The sequence below is a fragment of the Alosa alosa genome, chromosome 17 (genome assembly GCF_017589495.1).
Source record: "Alosa alosa isolate M-15738 ecotype Scorff River chromosome 17, AALO_Geno_1.1, whole genome shotgun sequence".
Classification (NCBI taxonomy): domain Eukaryota; kingdom Metazoa; phylum Chordata; class Actinopteri; order Clupeiformes; family Clupeidae; genus Alosa; species Alosa alosa.
The window spans coordinates 31,036,995-31,064,879 of record NC_063205.1 but is presented as its reverse complement, the minus strand read 5'-3'; the positions used below and the strand labels follow the sequence as shown (position 1 = coordinate 31,064,879).

General features: G+C 39.9%; 1 protein-coding gene across 2 annotated transcripts in view; it reads left to right on the top strand.

Annotated features, from left to right (window-relative positions):
- iqsec3a (IQ motif and Sec7 domain ArfGEF 3a) overlaps positions 1–27,885 on the top strand; it is a 130,506-nt gene that overhangs the window by 58,612 nt on the left and 44,009 nt on the right. For both annotated transcript variants that reach the window (XM_048267973.1, XM_048267974.1), the window contains exons 4-6: positions 3,040–4,289; positions 13,808–13,969; positions 20,775–20,897. In XM_048267973.1, the coding sequence (XP_048123930.1) occupies positions 3,040–4,289; positions 13,808–13,969; positions 20,775–20,897 (1,535 nt within the window). The remainder of the gene's footprint in view (positions 1–3,039; positions 4,290–13,807; positions 13,970–20,774; positions 20,898–27,885) is intronic.

The following is a 27,885-nucleotide window of genomic DNA, read 5'->3' as shown; positions in this document are numbered from 1 at the left end:
AGTCCTGCGACGGTGAACAACAAGGAAGGTGGCTATGGCGAAGCGAAGCGGTTGTTTGAATCGGCGTTGGCGTTAACTTTGGAGGAGTTGGACTTGTGCTTTTCTTTGAAAGTTGAGCAACACAATGCACTTAAGTCATTCCTTTCGAAGAAGGATGTATTTGCCGTTTGCCGACCCGAATACGGATATGGTCAGAAGCGCTGGCCCTATTGCATGCCTAGGCAGTTTGAAAGACAATTCTCTGTCCGCCCCTTGGATTAAGCGAGGTGAATGGCTCGATTCCAGACTATACATTTCAGTGATATAGGATGGCCCGCCAGGCTAGATAACATCAACAATTACACTGAGGGGCAGATGTACTATCGCTTTTGCGCTCACTTGAGGCACATTTTCTTCGCAACTTGCGCATAAAAACATGCCGTGGTATGTACAAACAGGCCGCACTTGGGTAAAACCTGCCTGTCGCAGGAGTTGAAATGGAAATTTATTCTCCTTCTCTATTAGAGCAAGATTGCTGCCTATTTCAGTTATGTGAAAGAGATGTGTGTAAATCCTTTAGGAAGGTGAATACAAACAAAGCTCCAGGACCTGACAACATCCCAGGTTGTGTTCTCAAGGCTTGTGAACTGGCTGAGGTCTTTATGGACATCTTTAATCTCTCCCTGCTTCAGTCTACAGTATTATTCCAGCATGTTTCAAGAAGTCCACCATCATTCCAGTCCCTAAGAAATCAACAGCTGCCTTAACGATTACCACCCTGTTGCTCTCACCTCTGTTCATATTGATCATATTGCATCCTCCCTGTCTTCTACATTAGACCCACTTCAGTTTGCCTAATAGGCCAAACGGGTCTATGCAGCAGTCCTTACGTGTTAGCCCCTATTACACTCAGAAATACGCCTAGGCTACTTGTTTTGCAGAAGAAAGTCATTAGCAGCACAGAATGTTCAAACCTTTCCACATAACTCGACCATTGTTCGTGGCTTTGTTAAAGGCATCAATATGTGAGCTACCACAGGTTACTCTATACAACCACAGGTGGCAGTGTGGTGACTATATAAAACATATTGATGTCAATGGGGCATTTTGCCCATGTTCAGGGTGGAAAATAAAAAGAAAGATTTGCATAAGACAAGTCAAATTGGTGTTTTCAAAAAGAAGGGATCATGGAGAATAAAGAAAAACATGTTTAAAAAATCTTTGTATATTCCCACAAGGTGTTTGGGTGCTCTGAAAATGATAACCAAAATGATTTTTCAGACTTGTGAGGTCTGCTGTTCAGACCCTGAAGGGATTTGTTTTCTGTTCATTGCTTTTTGTGAGAGTGTTTCTACTTATCTCAGTAAGGGAAATAAATCAAGAGCCTAGAGTACAAATATGTCTTCTGAAGGCTTAAACAGAGCCCAGCCAAAAACTCCAATACAATTTGTATCAACTTTGATGGACAGCTATGACCATGCAGGATTATCCAGACCAAACGTGACGATTTTGCTACATACTATTCCTATTTATGTACCAGCATGCAAAATTTGAGCCTCCTACATGGTTTAGTTCTTGCGCTGTGGGCTTGTGAACTTTGACAAAAAATAGAGGCCGAAAAAAATCAACACCCCCTCCCCCTGTAAAACTGGCTGTATCTTGGAAAGTATTGATCTTACATAAGAGTAATTTTACAGTGTGTCTCCTGGGTAACATAGGTACACCTGGTAATTTTTTCAGAATTTTTTGAGACCTAAGTGCGTGGGCCCTGGTTGAACTGACGTGGAATAACCCAGTGCTATCAGCGACGAGGAGCAAAGTCAAGGAGCCCAGCAGGGCATAGTTGCCATGGAAAAATGATGCCAGAAAGCACTGAGTTCAAGTTTTATGTTAGCCCATTACCTGTTTGGCAAACTTTGTTCCATTTTTTTCAAACACCTTCTGGAATATGACCTCACTTTTCTGATTTTGTAAATCCAAAATGATGATTAGTTTGATCATCTGTAATCAATAGTGATAAATGACCAAAAATGTAATCTCTTTTTTCAGTGTTTCAATGATTCTCAATTTTAATCTTTTATTCTCTCTACCTGAACTCAATATAAAACATGATTTGAAAATAACTTCCCATTTTAAAATTATAGGCTACGCTCTTCCCCAGTAACTAGGGCTGTATATGTTATATGTGGTGGATCTTGCCCTCAACAATATGCCGCTGTGAGCATAGCCTACTCTGGTACTTAAATTGAGAATGCTGTCAGAATTGTTTTTCAGTGTGTCACATTTTTCAGAATTCAGAATGTACTCTGAGCACACTGTGTATCTGGATAAAATGACGTGAGGGCATTTTGGGAAAGTTTGGCAGTTACATTACATAGGTTATTAATCATTCAAAACATTCCGCTGTATGGTTTTCATCCTCTTCACTGTTCTTGTCAAAACTTCACAAGTTATTGACTGAAACATTATTCCCCTTTGTTCCACAACAAATTTATCAGTTCACAGACAGAGGAAAAGTTATTTTTTTATAACTACAGATTCACAGTTTCAGAGAAACCACGAGAAGGTTTTATAGGTTTTCTACAGGAACGGGTAGGGGATGTATGGGCACTATGCTAGAAATCTCAAAAGCATGCCATGTCATGCTAATAATCGCCATACATGTACACCTCTTGAAATGTCACTTTTCTTGGAATAAAACATTAAAACATTTACCAGCAAATAACATTACTAAACACATGTGAATATGGTTGGAACCACACACAGTGACTATGTTTACATGCACACCATTCTTTCATGATTTGAATTCATACATTTGCCAAATTTGGTACTTTACTGCTGCTAGTGTTACCAAAACTAACACTAGTAGTTATAGTGATGAGTAACAGTTTTTAAGGATTGAGTTATGTGAAATGTTTTTTGGGTTTAATTTAAAGGTTTTTTTGTTTGACTCTTGGGATTAACAGTTTGCTATTTAATGGAGTAGAACACTGTAGGCTATGCATGGTCCAGTATGTTTTTGTATGTTAAACTTTTCCTTTTCATCCTTCTCTCCAACAGATCGAAATGCTAGAGCACAAATATGGGGGTCATCTCATATCTCGCCGTGCCGCCTGCAAGATCCAGACAGCCTTCCGCCAGTACCAGCTCAGCAAGAACTTTGAGAAGATCCGCAACTCGTTGCTGGAGAGCCGCCTGCCACGTCGCATCTCGCTGCGCAAAGTGCGCGTGCAGAATACAGAGGGCTTCTCAGCTGAGCGGGCGCTGGCAGAGGGATGTGGGTTGGCGGGTCTTCCCTTGGCACGCTCCCCATCCTTACCAGCCACTGTTGGGGGGACTCTTACAGATTTAGAGGATTCTTTTAATGAACAAGTGCAGTCACTGGCCAAGTCCATTGATGATGCGCTTAGTAATTGGAGCCTGAAGACTATATGTTCTCTCCAGGATGGTAGCACATATCAATTTAGTAGTGATAGCTTCAGCTCAGTGCGGACACATCAGGGTCTTGGAGAAGAAGGAGACATGTTGAACCCGACAGCGCTCCAAAGCCACATAACAACACAGGTAGAGAATCATGAAAATGTGTCTCGCAATACCAGCAAGTTGATGATGGCTTTTCGGGATGTGACCGTGCAGATTGATAGCCAGAACTTCCACATGTCATCCTCTGTGATGGAGTCCTCTACTTCTGTGTCACTGGGAAATTTTGTCCAACTGGGAGATGCAGGGGAAGATCCAAGAGATTCACAATTCATGCCAAAAGAGAATACTGTGGCAGCAGAACAGCAGCAGCTTCTAGCTAACCGCGAGGAACCAACTCTTGTTGTGCCAGAGACTGAGGAGGTCCTGGATGGAGATTTTCCTGCACCTCCATCCATTGTGGAAGAGATTGTGGAGGAAGAACAGCCACAGCAGGAAGAGAAACCTCTTCTAGTACCTCTAGTCTTAGAGAAAGAAGAGGTTTCAGAGGAGGAATTCACAATAAAAAGCACACACGACTCCTCCACTGCTGTAGCACCTCCACAGGCAGTAAGTGGTGGTATAAGCACATCTCCGGTATTAGAGGTGCTGGAATCCAAGCACAGTGAATTAGAGGCAACAGACAACAGCTCAGAACAGATGAGCAGTAGCAGCACATCAACTTCTGCCCGCTCTGCCTCTGAGGCTTCATCCAAAGAAGCCCTTCAGACTATGATCCTCAGTCTACCACGTTATCACTGTGAGAACCCAGTCAGTTGCAAGTCCCCCACGCTTTCCACTGACATTATGCGGAAGCGTCTCTACCGCATTGGCCTCAACCTTTTCAACATGTGAGTATATCTTAGAAGAGATTACGTCCTGCTTGCTTCAGGAGTGAAGTGAGATGTTTTGCCTGCAGTAATGTGTTAAATGTCAACATTTTGGATATGAGTTCCTATGAGCAATCAAAGTACAATGTGGATATTTCAATTTCTCAAATATACTGTATATTATGTTCTAATGGCCAAATTATCCCATGCACTACCTCGTTAATTTTGGCTGTTATGAAAACATAGAACATTGGTCTCATTAACCTTATCATTGACATTTAAATCCACAAAGAACATAAATCAACCTGATTTTGAAAATGTAAGCAGGGTGACCTGTATAACAGACAACCCTAGCCTAAAATAAAATGTATGTTTCATCACATAAACAAATAATTAATTTAACCAAATTTCACGTTTGCTCTGAGGTTTGTTTCTAAAGATGTGCTAGAGTTCTTTAGATTGATTTATTATTTAAAGAATGAGAAAGAATGAGAAAGAATGTTTCAATGTGCGCAGAAAGAAGAAATGTACTCCAAACAATCGGAGTAACTGTTTACACAGGTGGATTTTTCAGTCGATCAGATTATCAGAATGGAGCACACGACCTCTCTCCATTTGATTGGAAATTTAGTCGGATCGGATTGAATCGGATCCCTTGAGATGTTTACATGAGCCAATTTTATTCTGATTGAGCCATTACTCTGTTTGTAATCAGCTTAAAAGTGTCCAAAGTGTACTGATTGATATCTGAAATTTACTGAAATGCAAATGCAGGCTTGTTCGCAAGATAAGGCTTTTTCTCTTTAACAATGTAGTATCATGCCTAAAGTAACGCCAGGAAATATGCTATCTTGTGACACTGATGGGAAAAAAACATTTTGGCATGTTAAGCACTACATTTTGAAAAGTTCTTTGTCCATGTGACCTACATGTTATTAGAACCAGTCCTTCTGCCGACATCAAGCAATATGCTGTTTCACCTTGTAGTGGCGTTCGACCTTAAAGCAAAGCTCTTGCCAAAATGCATCCAAGGGTGTTTTTGTGAATGTACCCGAGTCAAACTTTCGTTTAAAAGCATAATTACATCCGAAGCGCCACTTTTAAGCTTGTCCATGTTGTCGTTTTCAGGTCAAATGGCCTTTTGAATGGGAGTCGTAGGGGCACTACTAAGGGTATCACAATTTCGATTTTGTATCGAAATCGATCGAAATTACATCTCAATCTCGAACTTCGAACTTAAAAGTAGAATCGACGATGCAGCCACACCCCTAATGTCACGTCCAGCATGTATGCCAAAACGCACACGCACATGCTGAACTGCAGCGTCAACGCTCCTCTATTTTTAGGCTGCAGCCAGTTAAAATATACACATCAACCTACCGAAATCAAACCCCCTCTTGCTACTTTGAAATCATCGGTGTGGAAGTATTCGTTCATTCACGTCAATTAAAACTAACTTAGCCTACTAACTTAGCAAGTGAAAAGATGATCTAGTTACAGTCCAAAGTTACTTTAAGGCTTAAAATGCACATTGATAAGTAGCTGCTACATATTCCATGAACACTAACCTTGGGTCTCTTTGGAGTGTGCTGAAACGATCAAATTATCATTCTGTTTTTTCATTTCACTATGTTCACGTCTCTGTTTTAGCCTAATGTTAGTTCTGTTTACATTACAACCTCGCGGTTGAAACAGTTTCAAAATAAAGTTTCAAAGCGGTTTCAAAATAAAAGCCCCCCGAAACAGAAAAGGAAAAGGCCAAAAAGAGTAAATAACATATAAGGAATGCATTAATAGTAATATTTTAAAAAAGAAAAAAATTTGAAAATTGAATCGAATCGTGACTTTAAAATCGAATATTACATTGAATCGAGGATTTGGAGAATCATGACACCCCTAGGCACTACTATTTTGATACATGATCGCGTCAAAATCACAATTTTTAAAACACGGCTCGACACAACATGAAACTTTGATCGAAGTATCATGAGTGTCTCTACACATGAACTCGAGCATTGAGAACATTGTTTGTGTACACATAGTTTACTAAAAAGAAAGGTTTTAGACAACTCACTCCTTGACTGGCAAGATGGCAAACAGAAAAACCAAGTGAGTTGTTCAAAATCTTTCTTTTAGTAAACTCTGTGTACACAAACAATGTTCTCAATGCTCGATGCAACTTGTGTCTGTGAAGGTTTGTGCATGTAACTTTTGAGCCGTATGTCCGATTTTCAAAAATGAGGTATCCTTGGATGAAGCCGAGTATATCTAGCCAGAACCAGTTATACAGGTCATGTTTAAAAAGATGTGACAGCACAAAGCACTATTACATCTTTTTTTTAAAGCCAATCCATGTCAATCCATGTTTATACAAGTCATGTTTTTCTGAGGCCAATCCATGTCAAACAGATCTTTGTAGATCCACAGTAGACCTGTATAAATATCAACATTATTTAGCATAGCAACCACCATATATACCCTAGCAACACCCAGCAACCATCTTACTTTCTCTAGCAACAACCTAGCAACCACCATTATAATGTGAACCTAGCAACCACCATAGCAACCACCATTGTTACCCTAGCAACCAGCATAGCAACCATGTTATTTAGCATAGCAACCACCATATGTACCCTAGCAACCATCTTAATGACCCTAGCAACAATCTAAATTACCCTAGCAACAACCTAACAACCACCACTATAATGTGACCTTAGCAACCACCATAGTGACCAACATGATTACCCTAGCAACCACCATAGCAACCGCATTTTTTAGCATAGCAACCACCATATGTACCCTAGCAACACCCTAGCAACCACCATATGTACCCTAGCAACCATCTTAATTACCTTAGCAACAGCCTAGTAACCATCTTAATTACCCTAGGAACAACCTAGCAATCACTACTATAATGTGACCCTAGCAACCACCATAGCAACTGTGTTATTTAGCATAACAACCACCATATGTACCCTAGCAACACTCTAGCAACCATCATCATTATCCTAGCAACACCCTAGCAACCATCTTAATTACCTAAGCAACAACATAGCAACCACCATAATGTTACCCTAGCAACCACCATAGTAAGCCACATGATTAACCTAGCAACCATCATAGCAACCATGTTATTTAGCATAGCAACCACCACATGTACCCTAGCAACACCCTTAGCAACACCCTAGCAATCACCTTAATTACCCTAGCATCACCCTAGCAACCATCTTAACACTTTGAATGCCGTGCTGTTTTCGGAAGCTTTGGCCCAGAGTGCCAGCAATCTAGATCCCTGTTTTTTTCTAGAAAAGGAGATATAGCGTCTTTTATGAAATATGCGCTGTTTGAGCCTGTCACTTTTCTGGCACTTACATTTCTGGGTCAAAGGACTTGTGTTAGATAAATATAGTTTTTCTGTTCACAAAACCACCTTTCTACTGCTGTTGGGCTCCATAATTATTCCTCCTCTTGGTCGGTAACGTCTGGCAAGGACATGCCCTCTTGCAAGAGCGACTCGGCCTATCACCCACTCCGCTCGGCCTGGCCCGTGGTGGAGATGGAACTCCCTCCTCAGCACTGTGGTCAGTCTCTCTTTCTAATTTTTTTGACCTGGTGTATGGTCTCGGCAAGGACAGGTATAAAAGTCTCATGACTTCACCACAGGTGTGCCTCAGGGATCAGTATTAGGGCCCATTCTTTTCTCTATACCATTTCCATAGGTGAGTCTCTCCCATGGATTTGTCTATCACTGCTATGCAGATGATGATCAACTAGAGAGTTTCTAATGAGGAGACACAGCACTCAAAGAATCTCTGATAGAAATGTAGGGTTAGTTCGTAACACAAACATGGCAGTCGTCTACACATACTCCGCCCCTTCCGCCACCAAAAGTTGACATGTGAATACATTGTGGCAATCATGTGTTATGTTGTGAATACATTGTGCCAATCAATGTGCCAATCATTGTTGTCGTGAAGCCTTGCACACACGCAGTTCTGCCTGAAATAGATGCTCGATAAGTGCCCAAAATGCGTTGCAATATGGCTGCCGAGTGGAGGGACTTGCCTAAAAGGACTTTGCCTGTCTTTCCCACCTGATGAGTACCGTTGCAGATCATATTTCTGTATGCCTTAAGGATATTGCAGTCTGGATGAAAGATTGGCACCTCCAGCTTTGTCTCTCCAAAAGGCAGCTTTTGGTGTTTCCAGCTAATACAGCTATTCCCCAAAATATTAGTATCCAGCTTGGCTCATCTTCACTGACCCCAACTAAATCGGCACGTAACTAGGGCATCATTGATGACCAACTAAGTTTCTCTGAGCATGAAGCAAGTTGTAAGCAAATTAGGCAAAGTAGTTCAATGGAGAATAGGTTCTGAAAAACAGAAGTTAACTGTTATGCTGCAGTTTGTGAATATCGTCCTCCCAGAAAAGGCATATTATTTAGAGGTAAACACCAGTCTGAAATACAAAAAATGATGCAGACGTTAAATAAAGCAAGTGTAGCTAATATTCCTTCACTTGATGAAAGCAAAGACATTATGTTATGTTAATGACAATGCACAACTAGCTATTTATTAGGTTTTAACCCTTTGCAAACAGACCGTTCTAGTTTTGATACCCGAGTAATGATGACATTCAGTCTAATATCTCTGCCATCAAGCAATTGATGTTATGAATGAAACTTTCCTCATAAATGTTTACAGCAATATGACTGGTTAAAGGATCAAAATTGTTTCTACTTGAACATAAAACATTCTTTCCACATTTAGAGCAGCACTGGGAAATACTTACATTTTTCATCTTGACATCGTCAGAAGGAGAAATCAACTGAGGTAAAGAAGTATTTTCATGTTATTTTCAGCACTTATCCTGGTTTTTACCAGTAATTACACAGTGGGTGTATGAACGTAACATTATATGCATGTTCACTTCAACAAATAATGATAGCTGGTATTTTAGCAAACTGGAATCTTCAGTAAACTGTCATTATTGTTAATGATAATTAAAAATATATTTTGGGGGTTTTGGCAGTACATGTCAAGCAAGATTAGACAACTACTAGGACTGACAGTTTAGATTTCTTCTATTTTGAACAAAGTAGCCTGTCATGTAATGTTACAGAAACTAGCTGTAGGTAGGCATCGATTTCACTTTCATGCTTCATACCACCTAACATTATTTTAAGCACACCTAATTGGCACTGTATTGTCAAATAAATCTGTTATTTTTTTAAATGTGTAGCACAACTTACAGTTGTTGGTAGTCAAGTTTGCTAGCTTATCTGTCAAACATCAAAATGAACTGCACTGTATTGCTAATACCTATAAGCTTAAACGTGAACTTGTGTTTATATTGTAAATATAATGTAAGGATAATTCTGGTAATAGCACTTTGAGTCCCTTTTCTGGTTTGTTTTGGATGAACTAGAGTGTTGGACACAGAAATGTTGACGATGGGTCTCGACTTTTTGACTCGTTTAGAATCGCCTTTGACTGCTTCAGAGTGGCTACAGGCATGCACAAACATGTCCTTAAAACAACCCTTAACATTCGTTTTCAAAACTGTGCAACTTACCAAGTGGTTAGTGATGTTAGTTGATGTTCCAAAACAAGTAGTGTAGCGAAATACAGTTTCTGTCGTGTTTTATTTGGCATTTTGCAAAATCCCATTGATTTCTGTCGGAAGACTCATTGCTGGTTGATATTACTGCGCTACCGGAAACTGAAAGGCCGGGCTGTTTACTTTTGGTTGTAGTCTTTTCTCTCGGTTCTCCGTCTCTCAGGCTAGCGTAAGCAGATATACTTGTTTTCAATCATCAACGAACACCACTAATAACTCGGTGAGTTGCAGTTTTGAAACCGAATGTTAAGGGTTGTTTTAAGGACATGTTTGTGCATGCCTGTAGCCAGCCACTCTGAAGCAGTCAAAGGCGATTCTAAATGAGTCAAAAAGTCGAGACAGGACCCATCATCAACATTTCTATGTCCACCACTCTAGTTCATCCAAAACAAACCAGAAAAGGGACTCAAAGTGCTAAATACCGGAATTATCCTTTATACCGGAAATTACCGGAATTATCCTTAAGTGTAGTGTATTTTAGGAATGCACGACTTAGGGTTTGTGATAAATGTGTCAGAAGTATTGATTAGTTTTGCTGACTAAGATTATGGGGATGCTTGCTAACTTACTTGTTGGGAGCTCAATTGGGCATTTACTCCTCGTTAAGATGCGCAATATTTTCCAAGTGGTATTTCGTCTTTGTTTTTCCCAAGTGGTATTTCAGATGTAAAGCGGTCCCTGTTCTCTGTCCCTGTGTGTCATCTGAAAGACAACTCAAAACTGAAGTGCCCGCACCACCACCTCAAAAGTTGGACATTTTCCATGTTGGTGTGTGTTGGCAGTGTGTGTTCTCAATTCGTGCATTCCAGTGGCAAGAGTCTTGAGACCGCCACTCAAATTGGCCACTTGTCCGCCTGCTTCTTATTGAAAATTAATTAAATCTTAGGGGGTTTCGCTTCTCATCTGAAAAGCCCTTTACACTTCCGCAGGAAATAACAGGGTATGCATATAGTTTTATAAATCAATGTTTACATTTATAGCATATTAATGCATTAGATCAAAGCTTTTTTAGCCAAAGTGACTTACATATGTCAATTATATTACAAGAGCCATTGTCCCCGGAACAACCGAGGGTTAAGTGTCTTGCTTAAGGGCACAACGGTGGATGTCAGGAATTGAACCCACAACTTTTCTGGCTACTGCATGCTAGCCCAGGTCCTAAAGCCCTACGCTACCAACGTCCTGTGGCTACTTCTGTTACTAATGTTACTTTTCAGAAAGTCCTCCAGTGACCATACTTTTAGTGAAAAGGGGCATGGTTATTGGTGATTTAAGATTATGTGGATATGATGTATAATTCATCCAAATAACCTATTCAATTGTGGCTTGTGATTTTCTCCCCTATGGAAGTAGAAGAAGAGTGCCTGGATAGGGAGCTTGTGAATGAAGATGGAGACAAGAGAAGAAAAAGATGGGAAAGAAGAGATTATCCTTTGTTGGGTAAGCATGTTTGTGTGTGTGTGTGGGGGTTCACCTCCCTGGGATTTCAAATTGTGGGGTATCGTGATGGACATGTAACCGATTTGACATCTAAGGTTGTTGAAGAGCCCATTCAACCATTAAAAGGCATAGGTCACACAGTTTGGTTCAATAAATTCTATACATCCCCAACTCTTATGATCAAGCTGAGGTAGTGGGGGCTAAGTGTGTGGGGTACTTCTAGGGTTAATCACAGGCAATTTCTAAATTTGGAAAAATAAAAGTAAAGATATGGGATAAAACATCAAGATGAGGGGGAAAGGTGTCGTGGAGTATCATTCGGCTGACAGGCCCTATTTTAACGGTGTAAGCGCAAAGTCTGATGAGTGATGTATATGATCATTTGAGGCGTCTGAATCTAAATATGCTATCTTGACAACGGTGAAAATCGCCTTTGCGCCAGGTGCAGAGTTCCAAAGGGTTGCTCTTATTTTTCTTACAGTCATGGGTGTGTTTTGGATGGTAACATACATTAAACCCGTGAGAGTGACATCTGCATGTTGGTATTTTGACAACAAGTGAGCGCTTCTCTGTAGAGGGAATCTGCTTACATGCAAGACAGTGGATGCAATAGCAGAAATCCACTAAAGCTTACTTTGCTAAAACGTGTGTGTGTGTTTGAGAAGCAAAGTATAGCCTACGCACATCTACATTCGCTTAGTATTTGAACCTGCAGGCAACAACAAAGCAAAGTCTTACACTTAAAGGGATATTCCACCATTTGGGGAAATACACTCGTTTTCCACCTCCACTTGAGTTAAACAATTGAGTTTTACCTTTTCCCAGTTCATCCAGCCTGACAGTCTGACAGTAGCACTTTTAGCTCCAGCTCATTGAATCAGATTAGACCGTTAGCTAGGAGAGATGCTAACGGTCTAATCTGATTCAATGAGCTGTCAGACTCAGAGAACGGCTGGATGAACTGGGAAAAGGTAAAACTCAACAGTTTAACTGAAGGGGAGGTGGAAAACGAGTGTATTTCCCCAAATGGTGGAATATCCCTTTAATTATTTACTTTCATTATTGACTGACCAGGGGTTACAATTGAAAACATAGGCTAAAAAAAGTAACACTTACCCCAATAATATTCAAATGATCGAATACAAATCCTAAGGACATTTATCCAAGCAGACCAGTCTGTTGCCTAGGACTCGTTCCTAGGGTCTCGCTAATAGTTATATTTAGTGACTTCAAAATAGCTATGTAAAGACAGTAAGATAGGGCCTTGTGTCTGCTGTCAAATCACCCCATCTCACATGTTGGGACTTAACGGATCTGGGATACAACATTCAGCATGTTTGCGACTGCTGCCAGACAATTATGCATTGTTGTTGTATCATGCTTGTAACGGTTGATTGTTAATTGGACATTGTAGGAAATACTCATTAAATTAGAAATGTACCACCTCTCTGTCTCTGTGTATATCTGAATAAAGTTCTTTGTGATTTATTTTTTTCTCCATTTTTATTGTTCTTTATTTATGTGGGATGGATTTATGTTAGCAAATAAATGTAATATTATCTCATTAGATGTACTGCAGTGTGGTTAGGTTTTAATAATCAATATATGATAATTTGTATGGCCTTAGTCATTTAATTCTGAAGTTTTGTTATCTAGGTGAAAGTATTTTGTTGAACTTTGTCATATTGTTATACTTGTAGTTCTAATAGTTACTGCATGTTTGTAAATGTGTGTTTATGTTATGTTATTCACCTGAAGTTGGTGTTCCTGGTTATTTAATGAAATTGTTATAAATAAAATGAAAAATATGTGTTTTACTTTCAAAAACACGTCAGTGTCGTTTTTATCTTGTTCCTGTGTTTTGATCGCTGTATTTCTGGAATGGTATTTGTTGGTGGTGTCAGTGCCTTTTGTCTGGTTATGTTGCTGATTGGATCATAAACAGCCATAGCAATGATAAGGAGTGACCACAGAAAGCAATGAATATTCCAACCAAAGTTAGTCAATGGCTTCTTATGAGCAAGGGTACCCATCATGAGAACCCATCATGAGTCATCATCAGATCCAGGATGCCAGACGCCACTGTTGAGGGAGGTGTAGTAGGCCTAATTCAACAAAACACCAAAGATGGAAGGTGCCTACTTCAAAACCAAGTGAACTGCTCATGAAGGCTACTCTAATTGTGATGGTTTGTTTCTGCTTTAGTTCTTTCTCTTGGCTATTAGGCTACTAGCTCTCATTAGAACCCACACCAACAGAGGATAAGCAGTTCCTGGCAAAGCCAACAATTTCTTCCTGACATAATGGAAAAACAAATAATTTCTGGCTGGCATTAACCCCAATACTTATAGATCAGCAATTAGTATATTTTCTGATAATATTGGCATGCTGGACTTTGGTGTTAAGCAGTGGTTGCATTTGGTCAACACAATAAATTATAGTTAATTCAACTTTGTTCTGCCTGTTTCCCTGATACAGAAACCCAGACAAAGGCCTTCAGTTCCTCATCTCTCGTGGCTTCATTCCAGACACACCCATTGGTGTGGCCCATTTCCTTCTTCAGAGGAAAGGTCTAAGTCGACAGATGATTGGAGAGTTTCTAGGCAACAGCAAGAAGCCCTTCAACCGAGATGTGCTTGAGTAAGTATATACCTGTCCCTTTACACATGGATGCTAATATTCTCACCAGGAAAACATCATGGATAAGTTCTGTCAGTTGTCACAATTACGTTTACTGTAGTCATTTAACTGATGCTTCATTCAATCAAGGTACAAAAAAGGTTCAGTGCCACTAGGAAGGTAGTGGTAAGTGCTAAATTAAGCATGTCCAGCTGTTAGTAGTGCTTAGAGAGGAGGTACTCTCAGAAGAGTTGGGTCTTCAGGGGGTTGTTGAAGGTAGAGAGGGATGCCCCTGTTCTGGTAGGAACTGGCAGCACATTCCCCCAATGGGGAAAACAGATGGATTGCCGTCAGCGTACAGATGGCAGACCCATGCTGCATTCATTAGAGGGGCACAGTGTACATTCAAGTACAGAGGTGCAGAATAAGTGACTACTTTGTGGGCAAGCATTAGTGATTTGAATTTAATGTGGGCGGCTACAGGTAGCTAGTGAAGCTCGTGAGAAGCAGAGTAACGTGCCCTTTTTGGTTGATTGAAGACCTATATATTGAGATATATCAGACTCTGAGTTATAATGGAAACATATAATACAACAGGTAAGGAAAATAAACAAAGAAAATACTTCTAAATCACTAATTTTGACAGAGGCTCCACGTTATTTAATATATACTGTAGATAGGACCACTATCGGGCTTAATCTGGGAGAGCTAGTATATGCCATGCCATTTGCGTCCCCATTGTCACTTCGATTGTCATGATCATGAGGGCTTCTTGGAGTTAAGGATCTAAGATTCTTGATCGTTTACCCTCTGACAAAGCAGGCCTAACTGTTGCTTGAGGTAGTGCCCAGGTGGGAAGGTGGAAATAATTAAGTCAGATAGGAAAGTTTCAGTGCCAAAACAAGACTATTCACTATAAAGCTCAACAGTGACCATCCGCCACCACAACTGTTAATGTTCATGAAAGTAAATTCCCCATTCATTAATTGCCTCGGTATAGTTGCAAAAGAGCAGAATAAACAGAAACATACACAAACATGTACAAACAATTAAATGCATAAGCCGAGGCAAACCTGAAATGAAAAGAACTAGACAACAAATCAGGCACAATTTGTAGATCAACAAAATAAAAATAAATCAGCAATAGTCCAAAGGCCTCTGCAGCCATCTGGTCTGCTAGCAATGCAGACCGCCTTCATGCATGCAAGGAAAGCAACGGAAGAGCGAGAGAACAACTGCAGCAGGTGGAGTTTTAAAGACAGGCTCAGGGCTTAAAGTATTCCGGCACCGTGCCAGATCTGCGGCATGCGGCGTATGGATGTGATGGAAAAAAGAAAATAAACTTGTAGATGCGCTTTGTCAAGTTTGAGTCAATTGAGTTCACCTATGATATGAGAGGAATGCAGCTTTCAATCTAACTAGCCTAATGTTACTGGCCAAACGGAAGCAGAGCAGGCAAAACCATCTGGTTGAGATCCAATGTAAAGATTGAGCAGAGCAAAAAATGGCAGTTGTCTTATTTGGTGAAAATCGTTGCGCATGGGCAAGTTCGTTGTCAGCACTTATGATCTTTTGAATGACTTTCATCAGTTCGAGGCCTAGGCCTAACATGCAGTTTGTAGCCTTAGAAAGCCACAAACAATTTGCTGAAGTAGCCTATGGGATTCATTTATTGCTGTCAATTATATTGCCAAATATAGGCTGGGCCAACATAAAGAAGGGGGCATTTGTCTTTGTTACACTGTAACAGAGAAGAATTTTATCTTATATTAATAAAAAAGAGACACAAATGACTAAGTAGGTCACCTATATTGAGGTATAACAAACAAACAATTGTTGTCCAGAGCTCAATGTTCCATCAGTCAGTGTCAACAAAGTTAATCGAGCAGTTCAAATGTTTAGTACCAAATGAAAACTAAATCTTTCCAAAACAACGGTCCGGGGCTGACAAGAGTGGCAGCATGTCGAGGTAGCTCCGCGTCTTTGTGTTTTTTTCTACGTCTTTTGTTTACTTTTTACTTTGCATCTTTTCCTGAATTTCCCATTGGGGATCAATAAAGTATCTATCTATCTATCTATCTATCTATCTATCTATCTATCAGATACCATGGCTTTATTTGTTCATTCAGACCTAATGGTAGTCAGTCAGTGGCCATGTTAAAAGGTAGACCAAAACAGGTCAGACCAAATGCTTAGCTTATATATACTGTAGGCTTATCAAAGCTTGTTTTAACAGGCTTTTTATCAACAATATTGACAAGGAACCAACCAAACCTAATAAATAGCCCTTTAAATAAGGCGATTGAGTATGTCATTATCCCCGACTAGCCACGTTAAACTTTTTCCATGAGTTGAACATCGGTCATAAAGCAGCTGTCTGCGGACTCCAACATAGGCCTTCTACAACGTTGGAACAGGTCCTTACAAAAAGAACTAGGCTAAAGTAATAATATAGCTGCAAACGGGGATGGCGGACCTGAGCGATGCGGTCCGGGACGTGTGACATTTTGGAATCCAACAATGCACGCATGTGTCAAATGTACGTATCTAATGTGTGTGCTATTTTTTTGCAAGTTTTATACATTGGAAATACTTAATTCCTTTTGGATGTGACGTTTAGCATGTGCCCATAAATATTTTTTTCTTTGTGTCTGTGTGTGTTTTGACTAGTGACATCAATTAGAACGTTTTTTTTTTGTCAACCTGTTTCTGTGTGTGTGTGTGTGTGTGTGTGTGTGTGTGTGTGTGGGTTTACTGTATATATATATATATATATATATATATATATATATATATATATATATATATATATATATATATATATATATATATATATATATATATGTGTGTGAGTGTGTGCAGATCTTTCCTATGCAATGTACAGGAAGCAATGTACAGGAAGGTCAGTGTTGTTGTGTGTGTGTGTGTGTCTGTCTGTGTGTGAGAGACAGAGAGAGAGAGCCGGGGGGTATTCCATCAACCTCGCTAAAGGCCAAACCTGGCTTATTTCGATAAGTCTCGCTAATTTTAGTGAGAAGTCCGTTCCATTAATAAGGTTAACGTGAATCCCAGCTTGGTAACCATGGGAATTTATGCCACAGAACTAACCTGCTCCGTAGCAGGTTAACTTTCAAGCTAAATTAAGCTGTTTTGCAAAAAAAAACAATCAGTCGGAAAACGAGTCCAAAAAGAGGGTTCCGTCAACCTGTGCTCTCGTCACCTGTAGCCTACAACTTCAAAAATAGAAGTAGGCCTATAGAAATGTTTTTTTTCCGACAGTGCACCAAGCATGGATTTACACATTCACTACCTCCAAAGAATGTATGAAGATTATACGATTAAACATGTTTTAACTTCACGTGTGGTTCTAGGAATCGTGCTACTCTGTGTCACTTACGTTCGGTGGTGGTGTAACGTGCAGCGAGACGGTATAGGAAAGGAATTACATTCTTGCGTGTTCGCAGGTTCGCTTCCCATACGAAGTATTAAGGCTACATTGTTTATCACATTGATGATGGCATTTTTAGTTATAATCTTTGATGAAAGACATATGTCTACTGATAAAGGGTCATGCACATTTGGTAGGCTGTTCAGTGACATATCTGATGCAAGCCAAAGGATAATTATTCTGCCTAGGCAGCGAATAATTAAAACTGCTTCATGTGTCGACGATTGTTCATGAATGTCAAATCAACTGTGTGCCACACAGATCAAAAACTAGGCATAAATTGAATTGAAAGCCATTGCATTTCAGATAATTTTATTTCAAACACTTTGGGACTTATGGGAGACAATAGGCTATTATGTTGATACTAATTTATTTTATGACCACCTACACCTAGACAATAATTTGGAGTGAACTCTTTTAATATAAGAACGTAGGCTATAGATAGTTTTGAATATATGGCAAAGTTGTTTTTGAGTTTATACTATTTAGTCATTCACACGTTTTGTTCCAAGTGAAGCCAATCAAACTCGCAATTGATTTCAAACCATTAGCATTGTTGTTTTAAATGTATGCTTTGATTATTCTCTAATTTCTGTAGGCAATCAATTTTTTTCTTTCGATGTTGAATTTGATGACTTTCGATGAAAATCCTGTAGATGGCGCTTGCCTAATCGAACATGACCTCATGGCCTAATGAACTAAACCTCACTTGAATAAACGAGGCCAAGATGCCGCTAACTTGAGTTAATGGAACGGCTTCAGCCCCAAGTGAAAGTCTACGCTAGTTCAAGCCAGGCTATTTCTGTTAAGCGCCGCCTTCATTAGCGAGGTTGATGGAATACCCCCCAGGAGAGAGAGAGAGCATGTGTGTGAGGTGATTAGGGCTGGGACAACGCGTCGACGTAATCGATGACGTCGACGCAAAAAATACGTCGACGCAAAATATGAGAGTCGATTCGTCAAGCATAACATGTGCTGCTAAATATTTTTCATTTTACACCTTCAGTGTTTTCCATACGTTGACTAATCTAAAATCTCAAATTTTAATCTCAAAACCGGCCACCACACATTGATGTTATGTTATAGTCCTACTATTTAAATTAAAGATAAGATAATTTCATTGAGCTGCACTTTTTACTCACACAGCCTTTCCTCGCCCCGCCCGCTCTCTCTGAACTGTACGAGCCCGCTGCTCCTCCTCTGCATGTGCATTTAACAAATTATTCACGATTGTTGAAGGATTGTTGTTGCCACATAGAAGCACTGCATAGAGCACAGTGGGCTAAATTGCTATTAAATCCGCTTAGCATCGTGACCATGCTGCGCAAATTTGTTCAAAACTGCAGCATTAAAGTTAAGGTAAACTCTGCTAAGGTCTTATCACAACATAGTACATTGAGGAGACTAAACTAAGTTAAGTTACAGCATGCAATCAAGCAGTATTTCAAAGCTAACGTTAGAATACTTTTTGGATGTCAAGTTTAGCATGCTTACTTGCAGCTGCTTGTATTCGTTACTCAGGCTCATTTTATTGACTCTGAATGTTTGCAAAATCCCGATGTAAATGGAAGTGTAAAGTGTTTTCCAAGACTCAAAAGTGCTTGTCCAAAGGAGAAGTACGAACCGTTATTTGAACTAACTACGTTATGAATTGCATCCACACATCAGCAGCCTTTTAACTGTGTTAATGTTAATCGCAAGGATTCCCACACAAACGTCTTAAAATGACATACTGAACTTTATTGAATGCTACCTCTGACTAAGAATGCATTACTTTGCACTTGTATAGTCTTTTATTTTGGAATCCTAAGAGCAATAAACATATATTGCAATGTTAAAGAATTCATATGTGTAAATAAACATGTATAAGTTGCTATTAGTGAATTAATTGGGAGATAATCGATAATCGAATCGAAAACGAATCGGACTGAAAAAATGAATCGTTAGATTAATCGATGCATCGAAAAAATAATCGCTAGATTAATCGTTTAAAAAATAATCGTTTATCCCAGCCCTAGTGTAGATGTGTGAAGTCAGGACACTAGTAAGTTGACATGCACCTAAACTGAATTAATCTAATGAATCTGATATCAATATCCAAAATAAATGGTGGAAAAATCCTTTTATTGCCAGTTGGTGGCGCTATACCACACACATTAAGTAGGCATGTGAATATCATCATAATAATAATATCCAATATTTTTGAAAAATAATTAACCAAGTTGTTGTCAATGTCTGGCACACTTCCTGTTTGTTTAGCTGGTGATGCTAGACCAGGTTGGCAGTTTGGGCATGTGGATATCATCTGATTTATTAATATTTTGTTAATAAATTTCAACAAATATTCTGACTTTGGCCAGCTGGTGGCGCTGCGCCAGACAGGATTATTGGGTGTCTGGATGTCATATCCACCTAATCTTATGAATCTGATTGTAATATCCTACAGAAATGAAAAAAAGTGTAACCCATGCATCTCACTCTGCAGGCAACCCTGCAACACACACAGCACACCACAGGGACCACTAGTGGCCTAGTGGAACACTGCAGACCACCAAGGAACAGCAGGCAACATAAGAGCAGGGTTCCCACAGGGGAATTAAAACACCGGCCTCTTTTATGTTCAATCAAATTGGCTTTGTCCACCCGTTTTTTTCTGTGCCCACCCATTTGAACATTTCTGGCTATGCCACTGTTTTAGATCCCAACGCAAATTGACCAAGAAGAGTCAAACGTCTTCATCGTTTAAGATCATTGAGTCTTTTAACCGAACTAATCCCTGCTTCTCTTCAATTTCCCTTCCAAATTACTTTTTGTTGTCTGAAGACGTTGATCGCAAGAATCCGACATTCTAAGCATTGACACATAGTACTGCACTATGGTGCAAAGCAACTTCACTTTCATTTGTAGGGTACTAAAAATGTGCAGTTGGTTCTCTGGCCATGGTTTTGAAAATCACACACCTGCTGCATCTGAAGGCCCACGCATAATAAGACCTGTCGCTCCTGATCTCATTCCGCAAGCCTAGAGCGCCCTCTCTACTGTAGACGGTAATGTTTCATGTAGGGTTCATGTCAATTCATACTGACTAATATTTAAAAACATGTTAAATTATATATATTTTGATAAATAAGTCGTACCTGACTATAAGTTGCAGGACCAGCCAAACTATGAAAAAAGTGTGACTTATAGTCTGGAAAATACGGTACATGAAAAACACTCAAAATCAACCACTTCACTGAAAATCTGAAATTTATGCTGAAATGTATAAACATCTGGCTATAGCACTCATACCATATTGGTCATATGTTGGTCATATATGTCATTATATGTTTTTGTGTTGCACTAGTTTAAGCATGCTATGTATGTATTTGTCTGTAGTTGTGTAGTGGATGAGATGGACTTTTCGGGGATGGAATTGGATGAGGCACTAAGAAAATTCCAGGCACATATTCGAGTTCAAGGAGAGGCACAAAAGGTGGAGAGACTTATTGAGGCCTTCAGGTAAGCATTTACTGCAAAACTGTGATGTAATTTAGCTGAAAACATTTAGGTAAAAAATCTATTGTCTTGCCTATTGTCACATAAGGTGTGTGAAAATGTGATTGTACTGATACACCAATTATGCCACAATACTAGCCTAGTTAACATCAGACCGCTTTTCAAATCTCAATAGAGATTGAGAATGGGTCTGGAAAGGCTCCATTGACTTATGACGTCCAGGGACGTAACCAGCAGTGAAAATAAACTTACATTTGTGCATTGAACTGCAAAAAGTACACCAATCATTTTTTTCTTGTAAACAAAGTTTTAAATGCAGTTGTTCACTCAATTCCAAAGAAATTATACGTCCATATCTGTTTAACCCTGTCATCCTCTGCGCAGCCATTGGTTTTGTTGAATCCACTGCTCTATCTGTCATATAAAGTCTGCCCCATGCCGAATAAGTGATTGTGATTGGTTCCTGGGTTTTTGGAAAATTGGAAAATGGGTGTCAGTAGCCTCGTTGCCAGACTGACCTGCAGAGCAAATTCTAATTTGCTAACAGATTAGCCTGGTTCTCCCAGGCTGCCACAATACTCAAGCAATAGTAGACAAGAAGCTAAGAATAGTATAGAGTTTTGATAGCCTGGGTGCCAGCCAAACTTAGTCCCGCCCACAACATTTGAGGTATGCTCTATGCTCGCCCCAAATCTGGCGGACCAATCAAATCGGGCTTTACGATGATGGACAGGTGAGCAACAGCGCCTTGTCTATCACGTCATCTGAGCATGCTTACAGTAGGTTGATTATGTTTGCAACAAAAACGCTGTGGCTAGAAGGAGACAGATGGCTTCTAGGACTCCATATGGAAAATGCATATTATTTCAATGAGGTTTTATATCTGAAAACGATTATTTCTGAAAACTTTGCCCAAAGTTGAGATGTGGGAAAACTCATGGTTTCACTTTCAAGGGAAAACAGCATGTTGCATTGTGACATGTTGTTCCCTCGTTCGTTTGAAATCTCTGATTGACCACCTGTTCGAGGGATTTGCGACAGCCTTTCCCAGCTGTTTATAACATGTTTGTAGCATATCAGTGTTCAACAAAATTATTTTTAAAAACGGAGGGGATATGGCTATCAGTTTTTTCCTTATAGCCTACCCTATTACGTATCTCTTATATTTCGCTAATGAGTGTTGTAGGAGATATTGACGGCACAATAACTTTTACAAAAGACCAGAAAACAATGTTAAGGCATTTGTGGAGAAGAAGGATGGTTTGTGTGTTCTTCCTCACGGTAAGTTATTTTGTTGCTCTGATTGCTTAGGTCTATTCAATTGAGTGTAGATGCATTCCCCCCCTGTATCGGTTGAAACACGCCCCATAATTACGTCCCAGTGGAGCAGTATCAGACTCATATACTGTTGATTTTTTGACAATTTTGAAAAATCCATGCCAAACACGTGGGAATAAAGCAAGTATAGACCCATTTACAGTTTATAAATAAAGAAGCTCCACTGCATGAAAAGCGGTATATCTGGGAGTATCAGGACAAAGTAAATGGCCATCTATCCCACTGAGTGGCAGAGGTATTCCGATTCCCACAAAACAAGACTTGCAAACATCTGCGATTGTCCGAATACAGCAGTCAAACCTAGCATGGAGTGTATGTGGGTGTATATCCCCGCAGAACCATATAATATTAGGCCAGCAACACCTGTATACACCCGTTTTTAGGAACATATCTACTGGATACCTGGCCACATTGCAGTCGCTGCTGAGTGGGGCTGGCGCTGAAGCCTGCTCATCCCTCCTCCCCTAACCTCACTCCACACCCACTCCCTCCACACACACACACACACACACACACACACACACACACACTTTAAAAAAAAATACAATCCATCTGAGTCATAGCCTACTTTACTATTTTGAATAAATTCAACATGAATCCCATATGAAGTGCTTTAGACATGGGCTTATTGAGTGATGTGACACTTTTGAACTTGAGAACTAAGAATAGGCCTACACAATAATACCATTGTGTGAAGCCTAGGCTATCTGATAGACCCATAACCAGCAAAAGAAGACATCTGGATGTCAAAGAGGCCAAAATAAATTTAAAACAAAATAAATGTCTATGACTAGTTTGCTTTCTTGCAACACTGACATGATTAGGCTATGCATTTGATTTAAATGGTCAGGCTGCCAGTCGAGGCCACAACAACAGTTGCAGACTCTTACAATTCGTGGTTGCTCGAACCACAATACACCCCAGGGATGTGCGCTTCTATTGGTAAGTTTAATTTGCGTTGGCTTCATTTCGTCTGCCTGCAAATGTAGCCTAGGTTTAACAAGCTACAAATCCACACTGGGTGCAGCAAACATCCCAGCCATCTATACGTCCCATGTAGGGCTGGGATAAACGATTATTTTTTAAACGATTAATCTAGCGATTATTTTTTCGATGCATTGATTAAACTAACGATTCATTTTTTCAGTCCGATTCGATTTCGATTTGATTATCGATTATCTCCCAATTAATTCACTAATAGCAACTTATACATGTTTATTTACACATATGAATTCTTTAACATTGCAATATATGTTTATTGCTCTTAGGATTCCAAAATAAAAGACTATACAAGTGCAAAGTAATGCATTCTTAGTCAGAGGTAGCATTCAATAAAGTTCAGTATGTCTAATTGAGTGCCTGTCATTTTAAGACGTTTGTGTGGGAATCCTTGCGATTAACATTAACACAGTTAAAAGGCTGCTGATGTGTGGATGCAATTCATAACGTAGTTAGTTCAAATAACGGTTTGTACTTCTCCTTTTGACAAGCACTTTTGAGTCTTGGAAAACACTTTACACTTCCATTTACATCGGGATTTTGCAAACATTCAGAGTCAATAAAATGAGCCTGAGTAACGAATACAAGCAGCTGCAAGTAAGCATGCTAAACTTGACATCCAAAAAGTATTCTAACGTTAGCTTTGAAATACTGCTTGATTGCATACTGTAACTTAACTTAGTTTAGTCTCCTCAATGTACTATGTTGTGATAAGACCTTAGCAGAGTTTACCTTAACTTTAATGCTGCAGTTTTGAACAAATTTGCGCAGCATGGTCACGATGCTAAGCGGATTTAATAGCAATTTAGCCCACTGTGTTCTATGCAGTGCTTCTATGTGGCAACAACAATCCTTCAACAATCGTGAATAATTTGTTAAATGCACATGCAGAGAAGGAGCTGCGGGCTCGTTACGAGAGAGAGCGGGCGGGGCGAGGAAAGGCTGTGTGAGTAAAAAGTGCAGCTCAATGAAATTTTCTTATTTTTAATTAAGTGTGCTTGCTGCAAAGCAGCACACTTATTGTTCTTCTTAAGTTTTATTGGGGGCCTAGCAGCGAAGCTGCGAAGGCACCCATTGAGTTACTAGCTTTTCCTATTATTATACTTCCGCCATTGGAGTCTATGGCAGCCCATAGAACGCCTGGCTAAAAAGTGCTGAAATTTGGCAGAAAGTTTCGGGATACTTCACTGACCACTCCCACTAATTTACGGATCTCTAAACCCAGCCGTCTAGCGCCACCAACGGGTCAAAATTTGGTCGAAAATTGAACCGCTGGGTCGAAAGTTATGAAATTCGGCGCACTGATTCAGGACCGTCCCATGATCACTCTCACCAATTTACAGAACTCTATGCCCAACACTCTAGCACCACCAATGGGTCAAAACTGGGTTGCATTCACGCATGTGACCATTGAACGGTGCATCCGATTTTCACAAAACAGGCACTGTTGGAGTCCCTAGACGGACCTGAGTTCAATGACTTTCCGCCATATTGGACTTCCGCCATATTGGATTTAGTCCAAACTCTACGAAAAGTTTCAGCGGTTACAAATTTTATCCGATTTTCACAGAACTTGTCGGAGATGATCTTCAGACCGAGCCGCACAAACGATAATTGTCAGATTTTTTAATTTCATTTTTGTTTGCCCGTGACAGCCAATCAAATATGGCGATGAAGCCACCAAACAGGAAGTGGGCTAACATCTTGGATATGCTTTAATGTATGAAGTCCAAACTTGGTACAGGGACTTGGTATCTGATTGTGAGGACGCACTAGGAAATTGGCATCATGTGGCCTCTATAGGGGGCGCTGTAATACAGGAAGTGAGCTTGTATCTCAGCAACGCTTTGGTGTACAAAGTCAAAACTTGGTATAAGGACCTGTTACCTGATTATGATGACACACTAGGAAATTGGAATCATTTGGCTTCTATAGGGGGCGCTGCAATACAGGAAGTGAGCTCCTATCTTAGCAGTGCTTTGATGTATGAAGTCCAAATTTCGTACAGGGACTTGATACCTGATTGTGAGGACACAGTAGGAAATTGGCATCATTTGGCCTCTATAGGGGGCGCTGTAATACAGGAAGCTGGCTCATATCTCAGCAACGCTTCATTGTATGAAGTCCAAACTTGATACATGGACATATTAGATGATTGTGAGGACATGCAAGGAAAGTGGTCTCATTTGGCCTCTAGGGGTGCTGTAATAAAGAAAGTGAGCTCACATCTCAGCAACACTTTGGCCTCTTGCTGTGAGTGCTTGCTCATGCCATGGCAACGCCATTCCTGCTATAGCGCACTGCTAGGCCCCCGCATTGCTGCTTGCAGCTATATTTATTATTATTATTATTATTATTTTTCCCGTCTCCCTAATTTTTTGTCAGCTCTAGCGCCTAGGCCCTTTGAGACAGAGACACCGTTCCAACTTTAAAGCGTCGGTCAGTACCGGTGTAAGTTGGTCGCTAAGATGACGCGTCAGGTGGGCGTGCAGTTCGTCCGCCATATTGGATTGAACAGAAAGCGAAACTAAATTTTCACAGGTCACAAATTTGATCCGAACGCCACGAAACTTTATCCTTGGACCAAGCCTCACAAAAGTTACCGGAAGGATTTTTGATTTTCGAAAGCGTTTGCCCGTCACAGCCAAACGAAATCGGTGGCAAAGCTCCGAAACAGGAAGTCGTCCATATCTCAGGAACACGGTCACATATCGATACCAAATTTTGTATATGAACTGGGGACTCCAATGTGAGGGTGCATAAGCTAAAAAAAGAAAGAAATATTCCAAAAGTTTCCATTATTTCGCAAACCACCCACAGGTATTTGGTAACTCTCACCATTCACCCTTGCACCATTCACCTTCTATCACAATGCCTTCCAAGTATGCTCAATGCCTTTGGGCAGCCACAATGTCTCCGGGCAACCTTGCCCACTAATGAAATCCTTGCTCTGCCATGGGATAGTATGGACTTACGAACTGAAATAGAAAGGAGAACAGTAGCTATATATAGCTTACATAATTGTTTTCACATTGACGGTATTCAAATTAAATTTTTCATTATTGTTAAATATCATGATGGGAGAGTATGGAGAGGAGAGTGAACAGTGGTCGGCAGCACTCCATAGGCTACGTATTAATATGAATAGGTGTTTCTGTAAACCTAGGGACAATAAACAGCTATCTCTGTTACAAAAACGAGCTGGTAATCGCTCATTGAAGAGAGAACTATGATAAAAAGATTGTTTTCCTAAAAGCATGGAGTTGACGAAAGAATAAACAAGCAATGTCACGTTAATGTTAAATAGCCTACATAGCAGGTGGCAACGTTGTATTACATTTCACTAGTGTAGCCTACTTGAAATACGGTGTGAGATTCACAAGTAAGGAGAGTGGGTAAGGGAGGTGCAAATATTATGTAATTTATCATGGGAAATTATTGGAAATGTTATTTCTTGTTTATTCTAATTGCAAACCACACACATCCATTCGGAAGCACACGTACACATTTAATACTGGAAGACTGTCATTTCGTTTATTTGATGTTGCTTAGCAACGGGGACAGACTTTAGAGCAAAGATTCTAGAACAGAGCTTCAGAGAGACACATTTTGAGTTCGTGGCCAAGTACTTAAAATATCGGTTTCCATGTGTATGTGCTGGATGGTGTGCTTCCTTTATGAAAGTAAGTGTTTTATACAGTTAACGTTACAGACATAATGAGTCATGTTGTAGTGGTCCACATAAATGTGTCCCTTCTGTTATTAGAATGCTAAGCAGAGATTTTAATATCATTCATTTCTTGTGTGGCTAGAAGCTAGCTAGCTAGGTCATAGGGAGGAGATGTTGCTGTAACGTTATGAGATTTATGTTGCTTAGCGTAATGCCATGGTCATTTGATATGAGATGCTTGTACTCGTAACTTCGTCACTCGTAACTTTAGGACTCCTATTTTTTTTTACTAAGAGTAATTCAGGAAACATTTTAGCCCTAAAAGTAGCGCCTGAGTCTGTGACGGCTTAAGTGAGGACTCCTAATAAGACCGATTCACAAACAATGTTTTGTGGTGGCATTTCACGTCGCGATGTTTTGAAATGCGTCTAACAATCACGAGGGAACAATTTTGCATTGTAAGCATAACTAAGGGATGCCGTAACACCACCAACAACAACCAAAACTAGCCTACTCATTGTTTACATGTACATTAAATGTAACTTTTCATTGTGAATCAAATTAAAAGATTCTCCTCTTTGCAAACGTTGGCATAGGCATATGGTGACAGATTAATTTAATAATGTTGCTGCGTGAATCACGGTAAGCGCGAATGAAGTGGCCACTTCTTAATAGGAGTCACTGTATGGAAGTAGGCTAAGTAAAATAGAGATGTTTAAAATAGGATAAAGTTAGGATATGTCCGCTTGACAACGGCAGAGATAACTGGCCTTTGGCCATAGTAACCATCCATTTAGAACGACTGGCCTTCCTAGCAACCAAGGATCTTAGCTGTGATTCATGTAGCTACAGTATGCATACAATGTGATGCAAAGTATAGAAAGGTGATGAAATATACAGAGACAGGTCAAGAAATATAGTGCAATGTAGACAATAGTATACAGTTGATTTACAGAAGGTGGTTTAGAGTAATATGAATTAAAT